This window comes from Paralichthys olivaceus, chromosome 5, assembly GCF_024713975.1.
Source record: "Paralichthys olivaceus isolate ysfri-2021 chromosome 5, ASM2471397v2, whole genome shotgun sequence".
NCBI classification, from domain to species: domain Eukaryota; kingdom Metazoa; phylum Chordata; class Actinopteri; order Pleuronectiformes; family Paralichthyidae; genus Paralichthys; species Paralichthys olivaceus.
In genome coordinates, this window is record NC_091097.1 from 5,172,069 (window position 1) to 5,197,122 (window position 25,054).

The 25,054-nt window shown below is 40.4% G+C and overlaps 2 protein-coding genes across 2 annotated transcripts in view; both read left to right on the forward strand.

Annotated features, from left to right (window-relative positions):
- The window catches only part of LOC138407756 (growth arrest-specific protein 7-like), a 15,289-nt gene extending 14,360 nt beyond the window's left edge, over positions 1-929 (forward strand). The window contains exon 6 of the mRNA XM_069525167.1: positions 867-929. The gene's annotated coding sequence lies outside the window, so the exon portion shown is untranslated. The remainder of the gene's footprint in view (positions 1-866) is intronic.
- Positions 175-23,306, forward strand: gas7a (growth arrest-specific 7a). Its single transcript, XM_020094160.2, has 10 exons — positions 175-929; positions 6,646-6,735; positions 8,403-8,518; positions 11,835-11,909; positions 13,114-13,192; positions 15,529-15,660; positions 16,770-16,893; positions 18,443-18,522; positions 19,010-19,108; positions 21,071-23,306. Exons 1-10 carry the CDS (start codon positions 801-803, stop codon positions 21,182-21,184), a joined length of 1,038 nt encoding a protein of 345 aa, XP_019949719.1. The 5' UTR covers positions 175-800; the 3' UTR covers positions 21,185-23,306.
- Positions 23,307-25,054: the final 1,748 nt, after the last annotated feature.

Here is a 25,054-nt window from a genome sequence, read left to right on the forward strand (position 1 = left end):
TGTATCTTGACATCCTGACTCTGAATTTGCCTCCACACACACACCTATTTAACCCCTTCAGTCTCACACACAAACACACACATTTCCCACACACTCAAACACGCTGCATCTAATTGGTTGCCTATTTTCCCTACTGCTCTCGCTCTCCTCCCCCTCGTCCTGTTTCCCTCCCAATCGTAATTAGTCTATTAAAGATCATCATTCAGCCATTTCCATCAAACCAACCCCTACCGCTGCCACCACCACCTCCTCCTCTGCTGCTGCTCCCTCCTCCTTCACTATCAGGCTCTCTGGGGAGGGAGGTGTGGCAAGGATCATGTAAATAAATCCCCCTCATCCTCTTCTGGCTCTCTTAACTCAGTTTTTCCATTTCCTTTTTTTCATGCCCTTTTCCCCTTCACATTTCGCATCTTCATTGACCAAGGCTCAGTGTTTGGTGAGGGGGGGGCAGGTGCCTATACAGAGCCCCCTCACCTCCTTGCAGCCTTCAGATTCAGGACTCATGTGGCAGCAGCTTAACCGGAGGCTAGACTTCGTCACGCTTCCCTACACCTCCTCCTGCTCCTCCTCCTCCTGCTCCTCACCCCTAACGCTACCTTCCCAGTGCTACAGCTACCCACTCCCCCTCACCTCCCCTCCCCCTGCAACGCGACTCCCCTCCACTCGCTCTGAAGCTTGGGAGACTGAAGGCAGCCTTGGTGCGTGGAGGCAGAAAGAGACAGAGAGAGAGAGAGAGAGACAGGAGAGGGAGAGAGAGAGAGGCTTTCCCAGAATAGAGAAGCAGGAGGAGGAATAGAGGGATGATGATGGAAGCCAGCTTTGACACTGAGGAGAGTTTTGACGATCCCTCCTGTCTCGCCCCCCAGCCCCCCGGCTCCATCTCCCCTGCCAAGAGGCAGATCAAGGAGGTCAAGGAGACCAAGATCACGGTAAGTACCCAAAAACTTAATCCTCCTCTCTTCTCCTCCTCCTCTCCTCTGTCTCTCAATCTTCATCTCCATGTTCCTCAAATAAATTCATCCCTCATCTTCTCTTCTCTCATCTGTTGACGTTGTTTGTTGTGCATCTTTGGTCCTCGTGGAGCAACATGGGGCTTCCCTGCGTGTTGAACACAAGTGTGAATGAGGAGAAGAAGCAGGAGTTGTGCACTTGATTGTGTCTCCCTGACTTGACTGATCTCAATCTATAAGATTGATCTCATGCTAGCCACAGATGAATTTCTCCTCTCGAGAGGCTCAAACACGTTTCTATCCTGCAGAAACATTCCTGAAGTGTGTGTAAAGAACGGAGCTGATCCGGTAGCCTGTACACTAATGTTAGTATTTTTAGCAGATGTCTGCCTGTCAGATGCAGAAGTGATCTCCGAGTGTTTTTGTCACTGAGTTGTAGAATTGCATTTCCCCTTTTTTCTCTCTGATGGGTCACACAGAACTGCTGTTGCTGCTGCTGCTGCTTTTCATCCAGCAGCATTGTTTGCTCTGAGTAGAATTGATGCTGCAAACTCTTCACTATTAGCACGGATTAAATGTTCTCTCCACTAGGATACAATCTGCAAAGTGAAATGCATCTTTGTTTCAAGATGCCCGGACAGTAGCTGTGGTTATGTAATCGTTTAGTCCATAATGCCATAATGATGGAGGGGAGAGAACTAAGGATGAGGCGAACGTGGCAGTTGTGGTGGTGATGGTGAATGAAGGTAGGCAGACGGGGTTTTTGTGTCTCGCAGGTGTTGATTTTGCGCACGGTGGGCTGTCCGTCCTGCTGCAGCCGCGGGAGCTGTCAGTCTGGCTATTGTGAAAAACCCCAACCAGACCCTGCGAGGGATGCAGCAAGTGCAGTTTCCATGGTGACAAAAGCAATAGCACAGATTAATGGGTGTTGAAATGGAAAATACTGGCATAGAAGCTGCTGCTGGTGGTGGAGGGGCTATAGAGCCATTCAGATATTCAGTGAAGACATTCAGTTTGAAATAAAAATAAAAAATCCTCCTCTTTCATTGCACAGCCTCTATAAAGGATCTGAATGTACATGAGAGCAGTTGTTTTCTTTCATAAATAAATGTTGACATGTGAGAATGTGCAGCAGTGTAAACCAGAATCTTGCACAATCCGTATTTTTGCTGCAGAGAACGGAGCTAGATAAATAAAAAATAAAAAAATGGTTATAAAGGTGAAATTTACAGTTGTGTCTGGATGACGTCAGTCCACGAAGGTGTCTTTTTGTTCGCCACGATGCACCTCACATTACACAACCCCTCCACAGTTGTCATGGAGACGCACACATCAAAATGGACCCCCGCGGGATGCTGAGGTGTTGCACGTCAGATTGAAGAATCAAAGCCCCACTCCAGCTCTGTCACCTTGTTTTCACCTTCGCTGTGGTTCGGTCAATCAGACCAGATTCTTCAGTTTCAGCCTTGGATGTTTTTCAGCTCATTAAACATTCATTCAGTTTGACTTGTTGCTTTATATGCCACCCGTTAAAGGGTGATGCCTCAATGGCGAGACTGGGACGCAGCGTTTCATCTGGTCAGAGAGTAAGAGATGGGAGGAATCAGGGGTGATAATGAGAGGAAATCTGAGATTGCTTTGTAATGGGAAGGTGTGCATATGTGTAGAAGTGGGGGGGTAGGAGGAGGAGGATAGAGGGGTCTTCTCCAGCAAAAGTAATTTGTTGCTTAGCAACAGTGGCAGAGCATCCTACAGTCTCATTTGATGAAATATTCTGCTTCTGATGTTGGAGGTAGATAGAGAGGAAGTGTTGAAGTTGTTTGATGGCCAAACCGTTGTTTCTCTTATGGGCCATTGGTTCTTGGACTGTGTCATCATTTTTTTGAGAGCAAAATACAAACATAAAATGTGTAATGAAATAAACACAGCCTATAGGCAGGATGCACATCCCTCATGAGGCTGCATGTCTATGAATTTTGAGTGAGAACAAAATGTCCCAGTTCACTCGACAAATCTCTACAGTTGTATGTTGCTCGCAGCTTTGTTTTGTGCCAAACATGGCAACACAGCGTGTCACAGCATCCCACGTTCCAGCGGCTGGACTTCAAACATTCCCACAACGGCCTCCGAGTCCTCAGAAGGATTTATCACACGCTGTGTCATGAAGGTAATCTGTATTAATATTTTATTCCCAGCCCTGGAGTCCCTCGCTGAGCGGCCGTAAAGGAGAAGTTCACCAGACAGCCTCCCTGTAGATGAATGGTCTCATTTTCTGCAGAGTGTGAGAGGCTGATAAACAACAGTCATGATAGATGTGCCGCCAGCGTAATGGAAAATCTGGTGCCCGTGACAATCAGTATGATCTCTGAGGCAGAAAATGAACAAAGTGACTGGTTGGGACGAGGAGTAAATCACACCGCTGCTCCTCCAGATTACAGCCGGTTACTGTGTCTCTTGTTTATGCATATCCCTGCTCGCATTTCACTTGTTCTCTGTCGTATCGGCATGCACGTTTGGCACGAAGCCATATCAGTAGTTCCTCTGGATGTTGGTGATTATATAACAGATGAAAGAGTATTACTCATCTGTTGGTGAAGTTGTTTACTGGAGATGAAGCGCTGCAGGGGCAGAGTAAAGAATGAAGAGGTCAGTGTTCATTGGAACTTTTGGCATTTTGTACAAATCGTGATGACAGTAAGAGAGAAAAGAAACTTTTACACCTTCATTGTTTGGTCAGGACCTTCAGACTTTTCAGTTTAATCTAAACCTAAATAGGAAAAGGTTCCTTAGACTTCTGTCCAGAACAATGGACCAAGCTTTAGTCTGACCAAAAGAGGTCTTGATCAGAATCAAACTAAAGTAAAAGTCAATATAGTATAATTCAGACTTTCAGACCAATTGCAGAAAAAGAAGCGGGTTGAAGCTCGCTTTATGTCTTGTAGCCTTCACCTCCGATGATATAATGTTTGAACAAGGGAAACATTCATTTTACTGGTAAAATCTCAATGAAATTACAGTTGCAATGAAATTAACCGAATGAGCCAGTTCATTAATTTTTCCATTCAAAGAGAAAGATGAGTTCCTGCTGAACTGACAACACACTGATGTCAGACACACCAGGTCTAAAAACCAATCAATGTCAAGTAAAGGGAGACGCAGCCCACGTAGGTGATGACGACAGGATGTGCGAATGTCATACAACGTTCTTTAATAGTAGTAGTTTAGTAAAAGTAGTCTGCTCCCTGCATTACAATGTGAAACTAAAACTAAACAGATCAAATGTAAGAGAGAGAGATGTTACACATTAAAGTAGCCCCATATGTATATATTTTTTAATTTAAATATGTCAGATGTAATGGTGCGATGTGGAAAACAAATGAAAATGAACAGCTGCTCGACACTGGCTGGTCCTCTCTCTCCACACACTGCAGGTGTGAGGCTTTCAGTAACCCAGACATGTGAAAAGTCAGCTGTCAGCAAAACACCTTCCCAGCAACAAACAGACACACAGTGCATTACAAGATTTTTTTTACAAATAGAACTAGGATGACACCCAGCAGAGGGCAGACCTCTGACTACAGAAACCGCATTTCAATTCACAAAATCCATTTTTATTTGGATCAGCACCAAACTCTACACCCCCCCTTAACATGTACTGCTATGTCTAGTTCCCTGAGAAATAAGTGAAAATGTAGAAAAATGCTTCACAACGTGTTGGAAAGTGAAAAAGAGAATCCCTGTATCCCCCCTGATCCAGATCTGGATAATGAGCTCTTCCCTGACTGACCCATACCACATCCGTCCAGTTTCATAGAAATCCGTCCACATTTTTGCGTTATCTTGCTAACAGATGGAAATATAAGCTCCTTGGCAGAGGCCCTCCGAGAGCGTATACCTCAAAAATTCCTTGATCTCCCCCTTAATTGAATCTGCTCCAAAATGTAATGTCTTCCACCAAGTGTTAATGAAATTGCTTTAGCGATTTTTGAGAAATTCTGCTGACAGACAAAGAAACGCAGATAAAATCATAACCTCATCTTAGGTGGAGGTAATTATCAGTGCTACTTTCTGTGTCATTTGTTCTGCACTGGACTGCACGTTGTTTGAAAGTCTCTTGGTTTTTATCCCTGTGAATCATTTAAGGATCCTCACGTCACTGCAACAGCTGCTGACACAGAATTGGTTGAGACTTCACAGGCCTTATGTTCCTGATATTCCCTTGTTAATGCCATGAAAAGAAGTGTGTCTGTAATTCTGGCTCAGTGTCTCTGAAACTTATTGACCTCTTGGTTGTAAAACTTAAGTCATGACTATAATTAAAATCAGTACAATATTCAGGCCTCTGCACAAAAATGAGGGCGTCTGTTAAGGGGTTAATGGCACAAATACATGTTCTGATATGGGGTTTTACTGTCACATACTCCTTCTTAAACCCAAGTAGTCAGTGTCTCTGAGCTGTTTCTTCTTCAAGTGCCCCTGCCTGGCAGCACGGTGGCACAATAAAAGGGCTCGAATCCCAGCTTGGCCTTGTGGAGTTGGTTTGTTCTCCAGAAGGGTTCTTTTTAGGTTTGCTCCCATTTCCATCCACACTGTCAGTCCCACAATACGCTGTCGACCTGTCCAGGGTGCACGTCACCTCTCGCCCACTGTCAGCTGGGGTTGGCTCCGACTATCCCCACACAGGTTTGCAGAAGCGATATAAAGATATTGGATGCATGGATGCCCCCCGTTTAGCAATTATATATTAACAGAAATATATTAAAGAAACATGTTTGTCCACTCTGCAGTATAGTTGTAATATAGTTGTTAACGATAAAGACATTTCAAGTGTTAACATGCAGTCAACAACTAAAACCTCCTTCTGAACACCTAGTGGTGAATTGCATTTTGGACTCCAACATATCATGGGAATGTTTATGGGCCAAAATCCTGTTCATCGCTGTCTTTTGTTCAGCCTCTTGCTTCCCTCTGGTGTTCTTTGTAAACTGCTGACCCGAGCTGGCAGAAGAGACTGTCTCCTGCCTTTATTTTGAAATCTGAAAGGGAAAAGAATGAGGAAAGTTCGCCTGAGTGAGCTGGTAAACGCTGCGTGTGTCTCCTTCAGTCGGTGTGACAGCAGTACAGTGGGAAACTCTGCAAACCCTGTGACACAGTGTGTGTTTGTGAGGCATCCTTGTTTGGATGCCTGTGCAGTTTGCAGCAGCGGTTGACACGGCACACAGGGTAACTGGCCTGTGCCAGGAGGGAGGGCTAACAGACGGTGAACATTACATAATTGAAGCCCCTAAAGTAATTGAAGATGCTGCCGACTGTGGAGTCTGTATTCAGGCTGAGTGTTGGCTGTGTTAATCAGCAACACCACGGATTCTCAAGTGAATAAAGTTCATTTGTTTGAATCGAGGGATGCAGGAGAAAAGGTTTCAGCTGGTCTCTCGGTTTTTCCATCTCTGCCCCCTGAAGGCTCATAGGTCACCTTCTGCACGGCCAACATTTACATGTTTACTCATGTCTGACCTTTTCCCCTCTCATTTGCATGACCCAAACAAAACACACAGGCCTGTTACCTCACTCCATCCGAGAAATATTTCAGCATCCTACAGTGTGCGTTTGGCTCTCAGCCTTTAGCAGCTCTGGTTTGTCACTGTGTTTCATCCTCGTCTCATGTGTTTTTTGTTTTGTCTTCTCTTTGCTTCAGATCAACTGTGTGACGTTCCCTCTGCCTGGAGAAGGTCCGGAGCAGCAGCTGCTCAAACCCAGCGAATGGAGCTACTGCGACTACTTCTGGGTGAGACTGTAGTAATATATAGCAACACAATAAACCAAGTGAAAAACACAGCGATCACATATGCACATGCAGTGGTAATTACACGTACAAAACCTTTTCTGAGAGCTCAGATGTATCTGAATTTAGCTGAATTTAGGGTCCAGATGGAGTTTTCCTTTCACATATGAAGAACGCAGCAGGAGATTGTCTGAGTCAGATGCGTTCACAACAACAGGAAACTATCAAGCCAGGGGTGTCGCATGTTAGAAGCGTCATCGACCCCCCCAAACGCTCAAGGGGATCCTCTGCCGTGTTCTGACATCGGATTGTTCCAACTTTACGTGTTCAGTCTGAAATACAAATACAAACATGGTGTGCTTCAATTTGAACACCTCGTATCAACTGAAGTCCATTGTTTAATGTCATTTAAACCATAATCTGTAATCACCATAGCTGCAGCAGTGAATGCTTGCAGATGGTCCCAGTGAATCTTTTCCATCTTTATCTTATGACATCGATATTGAAACAAGTTAAGATTTTTATCTATTTTGCAGTTTTTAGTATTTAAAAATAACCTAAAACCGACAGAACAATGTAAACTTCACATTATTGTCTGACCCCAACTACAAACTAATATCACTCTTTTAAATCATAAACCCTTGGATTGTAAAAAGAAAACTGCCTCCACTTCCTCCTCTTAAAGAAAAATAAAGCTGTAATATCTTGGAAAGGAATGCTGCCCTCTTGTGCCAGAGTAGCCAGCGATAGTGGTGTGAAGCCGTGGCATTACGTCCACGCACTTGACCATCCTTTGTCAGCGTGTTGTCCATCTTTCTTCACAGTCTATGATTCAACCAAACATTTTCCACTTTGTGCTGTTTCTGCACAGTTTGTGTTTTCGTCAGGTGACCGCTCGCGGTAAAGCTGCAGAAGGTTCCTGTCAAAATGTTCTGTTGACCTTTACAACATATTCACGCTGGTAAATGCTCTCTGCCGCTGAAAGCTAAACAATTCAATTTGACTGAATTATGTGAAGAAAACACGGCAGGTACAGTCGATACACTTTTTGCTTTTTTTTAAAATGGATCCAACACTTTGCTCTAATTTAACATAAGATGTGTTTTGTTCTCATGTTGGAGGATCACAGGGGGACGACTGATCGACCGGCTTCTCTGCAAACACACTGAATCTCCTTTTTTCTAATGTCTCCCTAGTGGCTTTTGTAATTTTCACTTTCCATACATTTCCATTCTAAATTAGATCTGTATTGAAAACCCCTCAGGCTGCTTATTGACTGAATTCCGACTTTTTCCTCTGTCTGCTTCTCTTCTTGTTTGTGGCCGGTAGTGCTCCGCTACTCGTGGTGGTTTGTGCTTCTGAAGCATAAATCCTTCACCTCGGTTCCACATGGCAACGCACATCATTCACTGACTCCTGTTTGACATTTCTTTGTTTAAAAGCACACATGATACCCATCCACCCTCAGTGATTGACACACACACACCAACGCATGCCCTCCTCGACATGCAAGTGTGACTCACACGTTCATGCTCATAGTTTCTGACTCATCCTCACAAACCCACATGCTCTCGAATGTAAACAACAGAGCAGAGACTCTGCTGGACGTTCTGACCATGAGCTCATAGCTGCAGTCCTCCGTCTTTGAATGATCCTCTCCTCTTCCTCAGACCGACAAGAAAGACCCCCAGGGGACCACCTCTGTGGCGGGCTTCGAGGTCCCTCTGCAGAAGCAGCTGAAGGGCAAGCAGATGCAGAAAGAGATGGCTGAGTTTGTCCATGAGAGGTAACAGCTTCACCGTCAGAGAGACTGGATTATACGAAACTAAATGACTTTGTTTATTTTATATTTTATTAATTCAGAGCGTCAGACACAGAGCTGGAGGCACAAATGTTCCCATTTCACCATGTTAGTTAAAACAGATGTTAGTTTCATGAAATAAGCTAAACAAAGACAACAATGGTTTGAAATTAGAAGGTGAAGCAGCTGCTTTATATTTTTGTGAAATCTTTATGAATAAGGCTTTTTGTCATTGTCAGAAAATCCCATTGAAAGACCCAAACCATCAATGAATGGATAAAGTATCCGTTTATCTAAAGTCATGACGTATCTCGTTCCTCACTTAGCTCCATTGTTTCCAAATATTCAAACAAATCAATGGAGGATGTCACCATGAACGGTCCAGACCCGCTGCCAGAGAAACACACAAATACAGCAGAATTCTATAGAAGAATAGAATACAAACAGACGGCCTTTAGGGTTAAAGAAATGTAAGTCATTCAAATTACTCCTTTAAGCAAAATGCTTAATGTATTTCTCGGCTTCAGAGCTCAAACATTTTGGAATAAGCTGTGATAATAATAATAATAATATTAATAATAATTCAGTAGAAACCTAAAAGCTCATCTAAATCACAACCATCCTGTTTAATGAGCTGATAACACGTCTTTTGTGCCAAATGTTTAATATGTTTTTTGTTAACAGAGCCAGAGAGTCCATCTTATCTTTTGGTTGTTTATTTTTTATTTATTTAGGATATTTTAATACTTTTCATTCTAATTCAAATTTGACTGAATTTTCTTTAGAATTAAGTTAATTGCTTGAAATGGTGAACTTGCATGATTATGCTCTAATATAATGAGAATTATACCAGTGGTTTGAAATGGTTTCACAGCAATAACAATAATAACATTTATCCCAATCATTTTTGGGGCAAAATATTGTTCAACAATATTTGTTCTTGTGACAGGCCTACCTTTATATTTTTAAGAATGCACTGAGTTAGAGGTTTCCTTGTTCAGTTTACATCTATGGTTCTCTGTGAATGTATTTCATATCCAAATTGGTATAGTACAATTAAACATCCTGAACTGCATCGATATTCAAACAAATGAAATTGAATCGAACCCAGCCCTAGTCAAGAAATGACCAATGCATATAGGAACTATCAATGGTATAATAGGTGTATTATTGAGGTGCCAAAAGGCACAGTGACATTTTCTGGGTGCAGCTAAATTATGTGCTGGTGCATCTTAATGAAAAAGTTAGCCTGGAGCCCTGCATGTAATAGCAACCAGGATAGTAACAAGATGCTACTATTCAGCATAACCAGATTTATCTGAGTTCCATGTAATACTGCCTGCGGTGTGATCCAAACCGAGAATAGTCTCAGAGCCAGGAGAAGAAGACATTGTAGATGGATTTGTTGACAGTAAGACAGTAATTGTTTTGGGATTGAAAGTCTAGTTTTGTGGCATGGAGACAGATTTTCCTTTGAAACAGTAAAAACCAGAGGGGCACTCGGAGAGCTCATACTTCCACTAAGGCTGATTAGACTTTTTATCATGGTATTACACATTGAGATCAGGTACTTATTCTGCTCACATTAAACTGAATTTCCATTTTCTAAATTATTTAGAATAAATGTTTGTTACTGTACTGAAACTGCATAAAGATCATCCCTTTAAAAACATATTTTGATTCACAAAATCAGGATCATTATCCAGATGTACACAGAATTTCACCTGTTCATAGATTGTGTCAATCTTCTGGATTTCGGAATTATTTCTTGAAAAACATCAAATGTTTAAGAAAGTGAATAAAAATTGCAGGAAGATATGCCCACTGATCTGGACCAGATATTTATTGGGTTCCCCACTGACCCATGCCACTTTGTTCCCTCAAGTTTTGTGGTGATCTTTCTGTGGTTTTTGGATAATGTGGTAAGAAACAGTGAGACAGGGGTGAAAACATCAGTTAGTTCTTTGTCAGAGGTGACTGATGTTTTCACAGGAAGACGAGGCCGCTCTGAATTGTGATCATGGACTCAGTGTGGTGGACTGAAGCAGGGAGAGTTTTTCACAGCTCAGGAGCATCAACACTGGAGAAAGCATGAACCAGAGCAGTGACAAGATCTTAAACAGCCAGTGCAGGTCCACTATCACACAGAGACAGCTCTTTATATAAAGGCATCTGTTGGACGCTGGTCTCAGACTTTTGTTTTCCAGCTCAGGGCTGCAATTAATCCCTGAACCCATTCATTACATGGGGCATGTAGGGAATAGTTGCCAAGTTCCTGCTGAATCTGAGCCACAATGTCAAAAGCAACACAGAGAATAAAGCTTCTATATAATTAGCTCCATGTAATTCTACAGAAGCTCCATTCATGTTCCGTTTTGAGTCGTGGGAAGTTAATGAGAAAAGTTTCTCGAGATTCGAGAGGCCGCCGTCTCCCAAATCCTTCATGAGGATTCCTCATAACCAGCGCTGATGTTTTTTAATATCGCTATGCTGCTACAAGCCGCCAGTATCCCGACCGGTGGAGGATGTGAACGTCACAAAGGGCACAAATATGAGCACATCAAATTTCCATCTTTAAAGACGACGGAACAGATGCTGAGTAAAATATCACTGCAGGTTTTTTAATTACAATCATAACGAGATTACGAATGCAGGAAAATAAAATCCACTGAAATAAAACAATAAAACCATGATAATTAAATGTAATGATAAAAAAATATGTGTTTAATGTATAGACTGTATAAATTGTCGTCCATCTTTATGCACAGTGTGAAGCAAAACCTGAATCAGGTCATTGTCATAGTCAGTTAGTTAATTAAAGGCTTTCTTTAAAAAAAGCTGTTTCCCCTCATATCTACAGGTCGTGTGCTCTATAGCTTTAGGTTTTAATTAACACAGGCCGAAAAACGGCTGTGGTTTACAACATAAGATAAACCAGCAGCAGATGATCTCACTGCAGTAAATAAAAAGGAAGTGATGAAGCTCGGTCCTGAACCAATGAGCAGCTTCGTGTATGAAGAGGAGGATCAATCAGTTTAATGTTACAGGAGCTCAGCTTTGAATGAACTCTCTCAGCGTCTGCGTTTACATGGACACCAGGATTCCAACTACTGAATAAAGCTCAGAATAAGACTGGTGTTTACATGAGCTGCGAACGGAACATTCCATTCATATTCCTGTTTACATGTTAGAGAGCCTGATGATGATTTAAGTCAACAAGTCACTTCACTGACATGGTTTCTTTCCTCTCTTAAGCCAGGCAGCCTTCACATGTTTCTCTCCGTTTCTGTTTGTGTCTCAGGATAAAGATCGAGGAGGAATACGCCAAGAACCTCTCCAAGCTGTCTCTGAGCCCGCTGGCAGCGCAGGAGGAGGGGTGAGTGCGGCAAACGTTTCGCTGCGAGACGGCTTGAGCGGTGATAGGAGATAGTGGCAATAATTAAGAGAACCCTGTCTAAAGATAGGATGCTTTAAAATAGACCCATTCCCACTGTCTGAGTCTGATGCACCATTCAAAGAAAGATTACTTGGTCTGTCACCAAAATAAAAGAGAAGTGTTTGCGAAGATCTCAGAGTCATTGAGATGAGATTTGTCTTGAGGAATCTTTTAAGATCCAGAAATTCCCTGATTATTTTCATCAATAAGAATGAGACTGAGGCGACATCCACACTACTGATGAGTTTTAGAGCTGCTCATACGGAAGACGTTTGGAGACTCTGTTCTGGTTTGAAATTTTAGTGTGGACGAGCAGAGACTGAGATGTTTCCGTCTTATCGGTTATAACTTAGCCTTCGCTGATTCATCAGGCTCTTATCACATGACCCCTCCCCCCTTTCTAAGGGAAACACCAGGCATTAGACTCTGCTTCCAGTGTAGAACATAACAATTCATAAACTACAAGTGTTGCTGACCCTTTGCTAACAGCTTTTGTGCATCTGACAATGATACAACATGTAGGAGACATGTTGTCCATGTGAAGGAGAGGAGCTAGTATTTAATCAATCCAACCATCAAATGCTTCCTGTTAACTCAGTATGCATGAGTAGTCACATGATATGCATTTTCAGGTGTGTTGGTATGAACAGGTTTGGATTAAAGCTGATACAGAGCTAAAACACTCATGTGGACAGAAATCATTTTAGTTTTTAGTTTTCAAGTGAAAGTGTAATAGTGTGGATGTAGCATAACAGACACTTGAGGGTATAGTTTGATACTTTGATACTTTTTCAATGTCATGTGTTTGAAAAGCTATCTCTGTTCGTTTTAATTTTGACACTATCAAAAAGTACTGAAGTATATCAGCAATCAGGAGTCAGTTAAAGTACCACTCTGTAAAAATACAATCTTTTCTACTATGAGTGAATGTAACACTTCAAGTAAAGCCAGGAGATTTACTGAAAGTATTAAATGTAAAAGAACTCAACTATGCAGAAAATGCCCCAACAGTCACATTAGATTATTATCAGTCATGCTCAGTTTTGCCAAGGACTGCAGCTAATGATTGTTTTCATTAAGGATTCATCTGCTGTTAATTTCATCTGCAGAGCGTTCGACTTATTTCATGTTGTTGTTTTCTCAGGACTCTGGGAGAAGCCTGGACTCAGCTGAAGAAGAGTCTCCACGATGAGGCAGAGGTTCACCTCAAGTTCTCCAACAAGGTAACTGCTCATGAGGGATTTTATTGTGAAAGCTCATCCAGAACTGAAGACAATTAGCTTCTTGATGCAACTATTTTGACAACTGAGTCGATGTTTGTGTAATTTGTTGTAAATTTCATCTTCTAGGATGTGGGATAACGCTGCTTTTCTCTGTCGTTACTGAAAGTAAACTGAATAACTTTGGATTTCTGCTTGACATTCAGATATTACAGAAAATATAGAAGCTGCCACTAATGACCCAGGGAAATTATAACGGGCATTTTCCCAAATTTGTATATATTTTTAGACAAACCTAATAATAAAATTATAGAGAATGGATAAAAAAGCCAGAAGTTGAAATCTGGGCAAATTCCCAACAAAACAAAGATTTTTAGATTGGAATTATCCGAGTTAATGGATAAAAATGAATATCAGTGTTGGATAAAACATCAGACAGTAATTTGCTAAATATGAATTAAGCTGATTACCACCACAGAGGAAGTTCTGTTATCTACTGTTTGTTTATCAGCAGGATTACACAAAAACTACTCAACCGGTTTCCATGAAAAATGAGGGGTGGGAAATGACCTAAGAAAGAATCCAAAAAATGTGGGTGCGGATCCAGGAATATTACCTTTACTTTCTTGATCATTGTGAGATTGTACAACAATTTGTCCCATATTCTCAGAGAATAAATCATGGATCTTGATGAAAAAAATGTCTAGTGGCTGATATCTATGAACGTGTATAATTTGGTGCAGATCCAATTTAAAATCCAGATTTAGTGAATTTGAATGTTGTTTCAGGGAGAGACTGTTGGGCAGTGGAGGCAGTAACTCTACTGAGTGACATTCTAATTGAAAAATGTGATGCAGAAACAAAGGCAATGTACAATAAACACATAAACACACCACAATGTGTGTCCTGCATATTTGCAGGATTGTCTGAACTGCAAACATGTCAGTGAGTCTCCTTTCACTCCTGTGTTAAGGCATTTAATGTTTTCAATCAGCTGCATTAGTTTGGTCTGATCCACCTCCCGAGGTGATGGGGCTAGTTTTCCCTGCAACCGTGTTGACCGACGAAGATGACCCGTCCCCCGTTCTAATTACCAGCGATGCAGAAACCACAGACTGGCCTCAGACGCAGCCCAGGAGCTCCTCACTGCCCCTGTTGTCTAATTAATTAGTTAAGGTTTTTGACGAGCCCCCACCCAGGAGCATGCAGGCTCCACCAGCTCACTCCACGCCTCGATGTGAGGGGGTGGGGGTGGGGAGAAGGTAAAGTGCGGTCCAGTCAAGAATGAGAAATGGTTTTCAGCCTGCAGATGCTGCGGCTTATTTTCTTCTCCGACCCTCGCATTACATGACATCTATACACGCCTGTCTCACAGCAGACGTGTTGACATGTCATCGTAGGAGAAAGCACACGTGTCACTGATAACATGACAGCTCTGCTCAGTTCAAGCATCCCAATAAGATATCACTATGTGACCGTGAGCCAGCGTGCAGAACACCAGGACCCTGAAACTTAAGTAGCTGAATGGAACTCAGCCATTATTACTTTCACTAAGAGGTTATGTCTGCAGGATTACACAAAAACTGCAGAACACATTTTCTTGAATCTTGGTGAAAGGGTTTGGGCCAAGGAAGAACTCAAGAACTCTTGAAGTAGAGTCGTTGAAGATTCAAGATTCAAGAGGTTTTATTGTCATTGTACAATAAAACGAAATATAGTTTGGTAGCTCTCTGCTAGCCAACAGCAATAATAATATTATAAATTAAATATCTTTTGCTGGGCCTGTTGGCCTGTATTTGACAAGACACAGAGTTACATGTGAAAGGGGAACAGAGAGAGAACGAGGGTGACATGCAGTAAAGGGCAGCAAGCCAGAGATGAACCTGGGCCACAGCGGAGGCTTGGAGCCTCAGTATGGGGCGCCAGCTCTACCAGAGGCTTTTCACTTTCTTTAACATTGTGAGATAGGGTGTTACACTTGGCCCAGCGTTCCTCAGTTTACACCAGTGTTTTTCCTGACGGCTGCCATCTTTGTTATTTTAAGAAGATTATATTTCTGGATGGAGAACACACATGTATCATTTATCTGCAAGGGCTTCCTGGGAAGATAAACAAAAATTCAAAAACTTAATGTAGTATGTATATCTGCCAATTTATTTTATAGGTTGAGTCTTTGGAATAAAGCAGAGAGTATTTATTTTTTTTATTTTTTTCGCCAATCTAACGCATTAAGACAAAGTGAAAACATTGTATAAGACATTTCTGAAAAGAATTGATTCATTTTCAGCGGTTTCTTAAAACAGAACCTGCAGCTACTCTGATCATTTCTGTTCTCACAGCTCCACTCTGAGGTAGAGAAACCTTTGCTGACGTTCAGAGCCGACAACTTCAAGAAGGATCTGAAGAAATACGACCATCACATCGCCGACCTCAGGAAGCAGCTGGCCAGTCGCTACGCCAGCGTGGAGAAGGTACTGAGAGGTTTACCCCGCAGAGTTTTTTTCTTTGAGTTAGGCTGCATTTCAGCTCGTTTCTCTTCTGTACGTACAGGCCAGTATTTTGCATCCACAATTCAATCTCTACTAAGACAACATGATGAAAAGAGCTGCAGTGACAGACACACATCTTAATACAGAACCTGATTGTTGCTTCTCACCAGTTAAATCATTTCATGAAGGATTTTGCTTTGTTAGAAATATAAAAATACTTTGTCTCCATCATAAGAAATGAACTAATACATATAAAAATGAGTTAAACAAACACATCAGATTAACATCATGATAAATAATATGAAAACAATAGTGTGTTAGAAAACAAATTTTTTTTATTTAAAAACAGTAATACTAAAATAAAAAACAACAAGAATTTAGTGCTCTTGTTGTGAACGTTTAAGGCCAGTGAAAAAAACCACATCAGATGTCAGTTTAGCTTTAAAGATGACCTAAAATATAATGTGTTCCAATACTATGATTACAGCAGCTTAAAATATCACAAACAACAAGACTACCATTAGTTTTATTAATGACAAAATAGGATTCCATTGCTTCATCCTTTCTAAATATGGGTAATCGTTTCTTTTAAACAGAATCTCTTATTTTCTCATATATCATGGAGACAAGAAACCGTTTTTTTCTGAAAATGTAAAATCTAGTTTGGTGTAGTTTTTTTTGCAGAATCTGTTTATTAATTATATATATCTAAGAAACTGAGTTAAATGACCTTATCTATCTGTTGGAGAAAATAAAAGATTTTCTTGGCTTTTGTCAGACTACAACCTTGATGAGGTGTCTCTGTAGAGAATGAGAGAAAAGACTCAATGATGTGGATTAAGAAAAGGATGAGAGGATGAGAGCAGGATCCGAACGAGGAGATCAGTAGCCAACATGAAAAGGCAGTAATGACTCTTGTAATAGACGTAGGTCCAGTAAATCTAAGGATTTTATTGAATGACTCATTGTTTCTACGTTTGTCGTTGTGTGTGTGTGTGTGTGTGTGTGTGTGTGTGTGTCTGTCTATGTGTCTGTCTATGTGTCTGTCTATGTGTGTGTGTGTGTGTCTGTCTATGTGTGTGTGTGTGTAGGCTCGTAAAGCCCTGGCAGACAGGCAGAAGGATCTGGAGGTGAAGACCCAGCAGCTGGAGATCAAACTCAGCAACAAGACGGAGGAGGACATAAAGAAGGCCCGGCGGAAATCCACACAAGCAGGTCAGAGGTCACAGAGTCAGAGTGTAGTGTTGCTAAGAGACAGTCGGGACAGTGCAGTTATTCAGATGTCACCAAATAACTGGTCTAAGTAGTCTGCAAGAAGAGAAAAGGTAGAAGGACCTAAACAAGCAGCAGGAAAATACTAAGGCAACACTATGTAACTTTTACTGAGTGACAGCGCCCTCTGCAGCCACACAGGGGGATTTAATCTGCTGGGCTCCGAGCGATGAAGAGTGTTAAGTAAAAAACCCTGAAACAACTGATGGTGTATATTACCCATGATCCCTGGCTTCTGAACCAGAAGAGTTAAGACTTCTTCATATTTTAAAAGTGAAATGGTTTGTAGGTGATGACGTCAGCAACTCCTGCACCAAATCTTGTCACAGCCCACTGCACTGATCAATGCCGCTCGTAGGTACAGTTAAATGATGTCCACCTTGTAACTTCCATCACTGATGTGACCTCAAGGTTGAGCCAAATGTCAACACGGCTCACTGCGCTCACTGTGCTCACTGCCAGAGACGAGAAGGTGTTTCTGCCTCCGCCGGATGAATTATAATGAGCTGCAGCAGTAGCTTCTGCTTCATCAGGAAACAGAGCTGAAATGTCCTGGATTTGGTCGAGTGTCGTAAATTTAAAGTTTATATTTAAATAAAAATGCGTATTAAGTATTAACAGATTTTACTGTTTTTACTGCTCCAGTTGTAGCCAGATTTGAGATTATACGTGTAGTCTGTTCCAGTGGTTCACAATCTCGAAATATAACTTTATACTCAACAGCACATTTCAAACTTAAAACATTGAGAATAAAGAAATGAGGATAGAACAAGATGAGATTAGATTTAATAAGAAATCTAATAAAATAATAATAAGGATTGTGTTGCAATTGAAATAATAATAAGCTTCTATTATTGCATCGTCATTACAAAGAGTCCTAATACAGATCTGTAGGGGCCCTCACTTTGAGTCCTGAAACTGCTTCTTTAAAATTGAAATTGAGAAGCGTTTCAGCCATTTTGGCCTCAGTTGATTCAGAGATACTAGTTTCATTTCAATTATATTATATTATTTTATAAAAGTATAAAGCAGAAAAAAGGAAAAACTCGAGTAAAATATATCTCAAAATTATACTTAAGCACAGTGGTTGAGTAAATGTGTTCACTTCCAGTACATTGTTTTCTTGATGTCATATTGAAATAAATAATGATTGTCAGTAATGTTGCTTATTGTGGTTCTAAGAGATTGAAATGGAGCTGTGGAAACTCCAGTGACCTCTGGATATTTACAATGATTTACAAATACTTCATATGAATACATTTAAACAGTTAAACTTTATTATTACTGTAAACCAAAGTAACACTACAAGTCACCTACTATGATGGAACAAACTCTTTGATGAGTGACATGTGAGCGCCCTCTTCTGGATTTTACTCCATGTGCATCAAAAGGTGATTTGTAAAAAGAAACTTCCCCTGTAAACTCTGATTGCTTCCCCCCTGGCGGACTCAACGGACCACTGACCTCTCACGTTCTCATCTGTTCTCTCCAGGGGACGACCTGATGCGCTGCGTGGACCTGTACAACCAAACCCAGTGCAAATGGTTTGAAGAGATGGTCACCACCAGCATGGTAAAACAAATGTCTTTATAAAAAAATAACTCACGTCAAATGTTATTATTTCATTAATTTAGAGTTTATTATGAAGTAAAAATAATTCTCAAATAATTAAATGTTTTCCACTGAACAAAGGACTCGTTCATTGTTTATCTGTATCTGAGAATGATGTTAAATGTTAGATGATATAGATGGTGTGAATTTGTATTTCTGTGGTAAGAACAAAATACTCCTACTACTGCATTAATACACATTGTTCCTGCATCACCTGTAAGACATTCAATAAGTCTCATTTGGTATAATAACGTTATATTATTATTATTAATAATATACATTTATTTATTAAACTTGCAAACAGAGTTAGTGTCACAGGAACAACGGTTGCTTCATTATATCTGAGTAAACTATGTTTTAATAAGGTCTGAAATTTAAAAAATATATATATTGAGTAGTTTTTTTTGAAGGAGGTGAAGTTGATCCGTTTCTGTATGTTCCTCTTCAGGAGCTGGAGAAACTGGAGGTGGAACGAATCGAGTGGATTCAGCAGCATTTACGTCAGTACACGACTCTGCGACACGAAACAGACATGTTCAATCAGAGTGTGAGTCTCTCTATTTTTCTGCATTTTACTTTGAACTGACTTTGTAATCACTGAAGAGAGGTATGCTAACCTTTCTCAGTGTTTCAGTAAAATCACTGGTCTTTCCAATACCTTCAGACTGTGTAATAGTTGAGCCCGACTAATACATTTTATCACAAATAACTTTTTTTTTAAATGGAGAATATAAACATATTTGACTCTGAGAGGCTAATATAACTGATAAATCAGTCAGGCTCTATTTAATAGTCTCAAAAATATTATAACTTTTCATAAAATAACATTATGTGGGCAGGTTTATTTTCCACGACAATTGATTTTTTGAAACTAATTTAAAAACAATATATGATATTAATATTTTCTATAAGAGGGATATCTTCAAATCAGTTAATAACCTTAACTGAAAACTGAAAACCTGAATGCTGTGTGCTCGGAGAGGTAACTCTGTCAACACACATGAATGATTTATGTATTTTTTCAGATTAAGAGTGACCTAAGCTTTTTGAGGGTATCATCATCTCTGATGTTCGTCTCCTGTAAATATCCATAAATCTGCCTGGGAAATCTTAAAAAAAAGATGCACCTCTGCAGAGCACACCTGCAGAGCTAGCCTGAGATTCCTTACATTCTGTAGTCTGCTGCAGGATCACAGTGATAGCTGTCGGTATATATCCCTCACTAAACTACAAACAGGAGCTTCTAATAGGTAATTCAGCTTCATTTATTGACATGAATTTGGCAAAATGTGAATAAATGCAGGCTAATATAAGTAGTGAGCATAGACTGTATCTCTTAAAATTTCCTTTAAACATTTTTATTTTTTTCTTATTTCCACACAGGCAACATCATTTACTCAACTCTTTATCTGCATTTCATCAATTGCTCCATAAACTTAGCAAACTGCTATTAGGTTTACAAGTGATTTCAATGTGTCGATGATGATGAATATAGATGTAGAGACAGATTCAGCCATCGCTGTTCATCTGTCAGACGTTCATCCAACACACTCGCTGTCATCACTCGGTGCCTCAGTGAAACCCACCCAGACGCTCTGCTCGTCGAGACGGGGGTGTCGAGTAAACCCTGCAAATCTAAGGAGACATATGGTGTCAGCGCTGAGGGAAGATAACATAACCATGAGGGTGTTTTTCTGTGTGCCGCCTGACAAGATGAATTACTCAGAGATGATACGCTCACTACAGATCAACTTAAATGGATGAACTGCTAGTAGAGTGTACATATATCTCTTTCGAATAAAGAAAATATGACTCTAATACTTTTAGTAATGCTCGAAAACTGAAAGGGTACAGCATCGGGATGGAAATGTATTAAGACACTCTATAAGAAAATATGACACTCAAACTCTCAGATGAAAGCTGGAGGAGTGAAGTCATTAACGTGGATTATCAGCCTTTTAAAGTAAAGCAGCCTTATGCAGCATTATGGCACACTATGGATTTGACAGCTGAAGTCAAAGGCAAGTCATATATTGAATTAGACAATATATCAACCATATTAACATCCGTTGAAACATGACTCTGTGTAATTAATTGTTGGAGTTAGTGTTCTATATCTGCCTTTATAAACAAATAAGCAAGTCTATGTGCTAAGCTAAGCTAACTCAAATAATAATAATAATAATAATTATATTTCTCATAATGTCAAACTGATCATTTCATCCCTAAAGAGTCCCACTTAGACTGTGTATATAAATGGCCAGAACAACAGCTTCCTGAAAGTGAAGTTCGCCCCCTGGTGGCTGGCTTTAGTATAGGTCCCATAAACCCTGTCTCCACCACGTTAGCAAATGGGACATGATGGACCAAGTTTTTTGATGTTTTCTGTCATTTTAGGTAGCTCTTATCACACTGATGTTAAAGTGTTCATGTCTCTGATAAGTTTTTGCTTTAAGTATTTATTTGATTATATATAATGTTGATCATTTTACTGTTTGTGTATCTGTAGACGGTGGAGCCAGTCGACCAGCTGCTGCAGAACGTGGATCCAGCCAAAGACAGAGAGCTGTGGGTGAAGGAGAATAAAACTGGCGAGGTTAGACCTGTGGATATGGACATTTGAAACCATGGTGACCTGGGATCAGTCCCACGATCTGTCTTCAGTATTATATAACACAGCGTCCCAGAACATTTCTAACACCACTGGTCCAGGGACGGTGCATGTTCAGACCACAGAGGTCTGCTCATCCTCTCTCTGACTGGAGTAACAGGGGGAAAGGTTCATACTTACAACACAGTCTGAGGCCAGGAAACAGTTACAGATCAAACTACCAGCATGTTCCTTCTAAATTTTAACCCTATCATAATCAACATTAGCTTACTGAATGCCATCTAACTTACTCTGCTGTTTACCTGTTGTAAAGTTGAAACTATTAAAAAATATATATGTATTTTGAATTGTTAAGTTTAGCTTCAATCAACACTTTCACAGTTTGAGTAAACCAAACAAAAATAAGTCTTATTATTGATATTGCCCTTTATTTTAGATACAGATATTAACGCATATGGAGACCGTCGAATGAATATGATATATTTTCATATTTTGCTGGTTCTTTTTGGTGGAAATGCATGTTTTGAATATCTTGCCTTCACTGTATATGGAGAGCTGCACAATTTGTGGAACCATGATGGTTGTTTTGGTATAGTCATTGAATTTACACAAGGTTTTCTGTATTTTGAAAGTGGCAGAATCAATTCTCAGACAAAAAATTGACTTCAAGTGTACAGAGTTAATATCCAGTAACCTCAATACACGCACACACACACACACACACACACAGTGTTTTGGAAAGTGAATTTGATTATGCTTACCACATGTCCCAACAGGTAGTTGATCTAGATTTAGGCCAGGATCTTTTTTGGATCAGTCCGGAGTAAAAAGGTGGTCCAAGTTACACTGAAACACCTTTTAGTGCCTAATGGTTATATACCTGGAATGTCCTTAATATATTCTACTCTGCATCAGTGTACATTTGTACATACAGGCTAGATGTATTTTGCTGTCAAATGTTTAACGGGCCGCAGATATTCGGGGCCGCTGAGGTGTTTGTACTGTACAATGTTGTTTGTTTTATTTTTGGTAAATGTACAGAGAATATCTTTATGGTAGTGTTCAATAAAAGGCGTGACATGCAGCAGGAAGCAAAATTGACCAAATTAGAGAGAAGTTCAGGGTTAGGGTTAGTGATTTCTTTTAATTGGATCTATCCAGTGGAGCAAAAGCCAGCTGACTCATCCCAGTTGCAAAAATGCAGCTAAAACACATTTGATCAAATACTGCATGTACACTATATGTCTGTGTTTATAAGTAAGTGTGTCTGTCTATCTGTCTCTGTCTTAACATTTTTTGTGGTCTAACTGCTTTGGATTTATTTTATCACCTTTCTGAAGCCGCTCATTTCAATTTTTCAAAAGGTTGAGTCCATACCTCCGCCAAGGAGCAACAATCCCCCTATGAAACCATATTTCCATTCACTAGATCCAGTTTTGTTTTTTTATTGCACATGGATGTGTCTAATTTCTTTCATTATTCTTCTCAGAGAATCTGTTGAAAATGTTGGATTTCGCAATGTTAAAGACAATGAGAATAAATTCCTGCATCTGCCCCCTGATCCCACACCGAAATCCCCTGGGTCATGCCCCGCCCCTCCACAAAATTGACTGGAAATTGGTTTAGTAGTTTTGGCATAATCCTTTTAACAGACAAGCGTCCTATTCGGCAGAGGTAAAGATTTGAATTATAATTTTCAATCAAGGCACAAGAAATAAAATGCTTACCTGCCTTCTCAACAACACACTGATCATTTTCTTTTCAGGAAATTAAGAAAAGTTATTCGAATCAGACGGATTCTGTTTGTTCAGACTTTTGTTTTCATCCAACCAGCTTTGTGAGCAGGCTTCAAATAGCTGATGTGTGTCGTAGAGGTTTTATCAGTGTGTGTCAATATTGTGCACTAAATGTAACAAGTTATGTTCCAACTAAATGTTCTTGACAAGAATGGACAATTTCACGATGACGTAACTTTTGAGTTAACTGCCCCTCTGTGGTGAACATTTTCATAACGTGCATTAAACCCGATGTTCCTGATGTTTTGAGAATGTTTGATCATAGGTGACCTCTGTCCAGATGTTGTACTGTGGAATGCAGTGTCCAAAATAAAATAATCTCCTCTTTGAAAATTAAATATCACGGTATGTCATTATGTAACTGTACTCAGAGTTTGGGATTTTAGAAAATGGGCAGTTATACTTTCATGTTTATCAACCATTGTATTAAGTGCACACACCACCTAACCCTCAGCTGAGGCTTATGACCTTTTGGTCGGCTTACAAGCTCACCAAACACCACTGGATCCCATCCAGGACTTACTGGGAGGGAAGACAGGGCAGGTGGATGGACGCTGTGTTCAGTATGTAATCAGAACATGTATTACCCTGAGCAAAAGTGAGATTATGTAAAGTCAACTATTCATTCTGCGCAGCACGACACTAATGTGCTAAAACCAAAATAACCAAATATACTGTTGGACCTGCATGTACCCCCCAAACACTTTAGACCCACCAAGGCATTGATTCTATCTGAAGGGGTACTGTGGGAATCTGGCACCAAGACGTTATCAGCTGAAGTCCTTTAGGTAGCAAGATGGAGCTGTTGTAGATTGGAGCCCCCAACACTCTGTCACTGGTTCATGTTGCCCTTCTTCTGACCAATGTCAGAATTTGGCATCCAACAAGTCACAACATTTCAGGGACATTCATCCATCAACAATCTGACCCTTGTCAAAGTCACTCAGGTCGTTCAACATGTTATTATTTTATTAATGTTATTTTTACTTAATGTTTGAGACATTCTAAGATTTTGACTCATTTTTGTATTTAAGTCTGAATGTATGGGCTCAGGTCCTGTTGTTGCAGTTTCATATAAAAGAAAACCAAACATTTGATTAGACTAGTGAGCTGATTGAAAATCTACCATCTAATTCCACAAATGAAAATAACAGCAATCATTTAAACCTATATATTAATCACACGTGAACAGAAATAAAGCAAATTCAGTCTCATTTTATAAAAAAACAATAAAAACTTCACTGCAGATAAACCAGAAAGGATGAACTCAAAGTTCTGTAATGTCACTCTGCACCATAGACGGTTTATAAAAAACCTCTGCACACATCCGGCACACAAACATCAAAAAGTGAACTGTTTGAGGAGGAATCACTGATGTCAAGGAACAAGTCTGAAGTGGCTTGGGGGCATCAACACAGGCCAGCAGCAAATGTGAAGTTACAAGCAGCCGGTGAGCTTAGCACACCAAAACAAATCTGCCTACCAGCAGCTTTAAAATGTACTAACATCAAGCATCAGTACAAATGACAGTTGCGTAAAAGTTATATGTCAGAAAATCTTTAGGATCTGAGCCGTGCTGTGTTCCAATTCAGGGGCTACATCCCTCTGAGGTCTAATGTTGTGTGGCCTTCATAGAACATGGAGGGTAGGTCTGGTCTAAGGAGGATTTCCTACTTGCGTCACCAGCTTGTCCTGCTCTTATGGTTGCATAGCTACCGTGAGCCGCTGCACTCACTTCAGTTCGGCATCCCGCATTGCTAGCAAGTTAGCTTCTTCCCCAGTGTTCAGTGAATCCTGGGATAGGTTGGCCAGAGAAGGATCCACCCATTGGATCATGGTACACAAAAAAGAAAGGATGCATTTCTAAGCCACATTCGAAGGAGCCCTTGTGGTGGAACTACACCTGTGACACTGTTGGTCTTTAAATTCATATTTAGCCTCTGAAGGATGTGGACGCCTGAATTGGGACAAAGCTTGAGAGACAACCTAATATGGAAAAGTGCACCTTTATAAACAACACCAGAGGCGAAAGTCTGTTTTTTGATGTATAATCTGCATACATCAAACTCTACACATTCTGTATGAA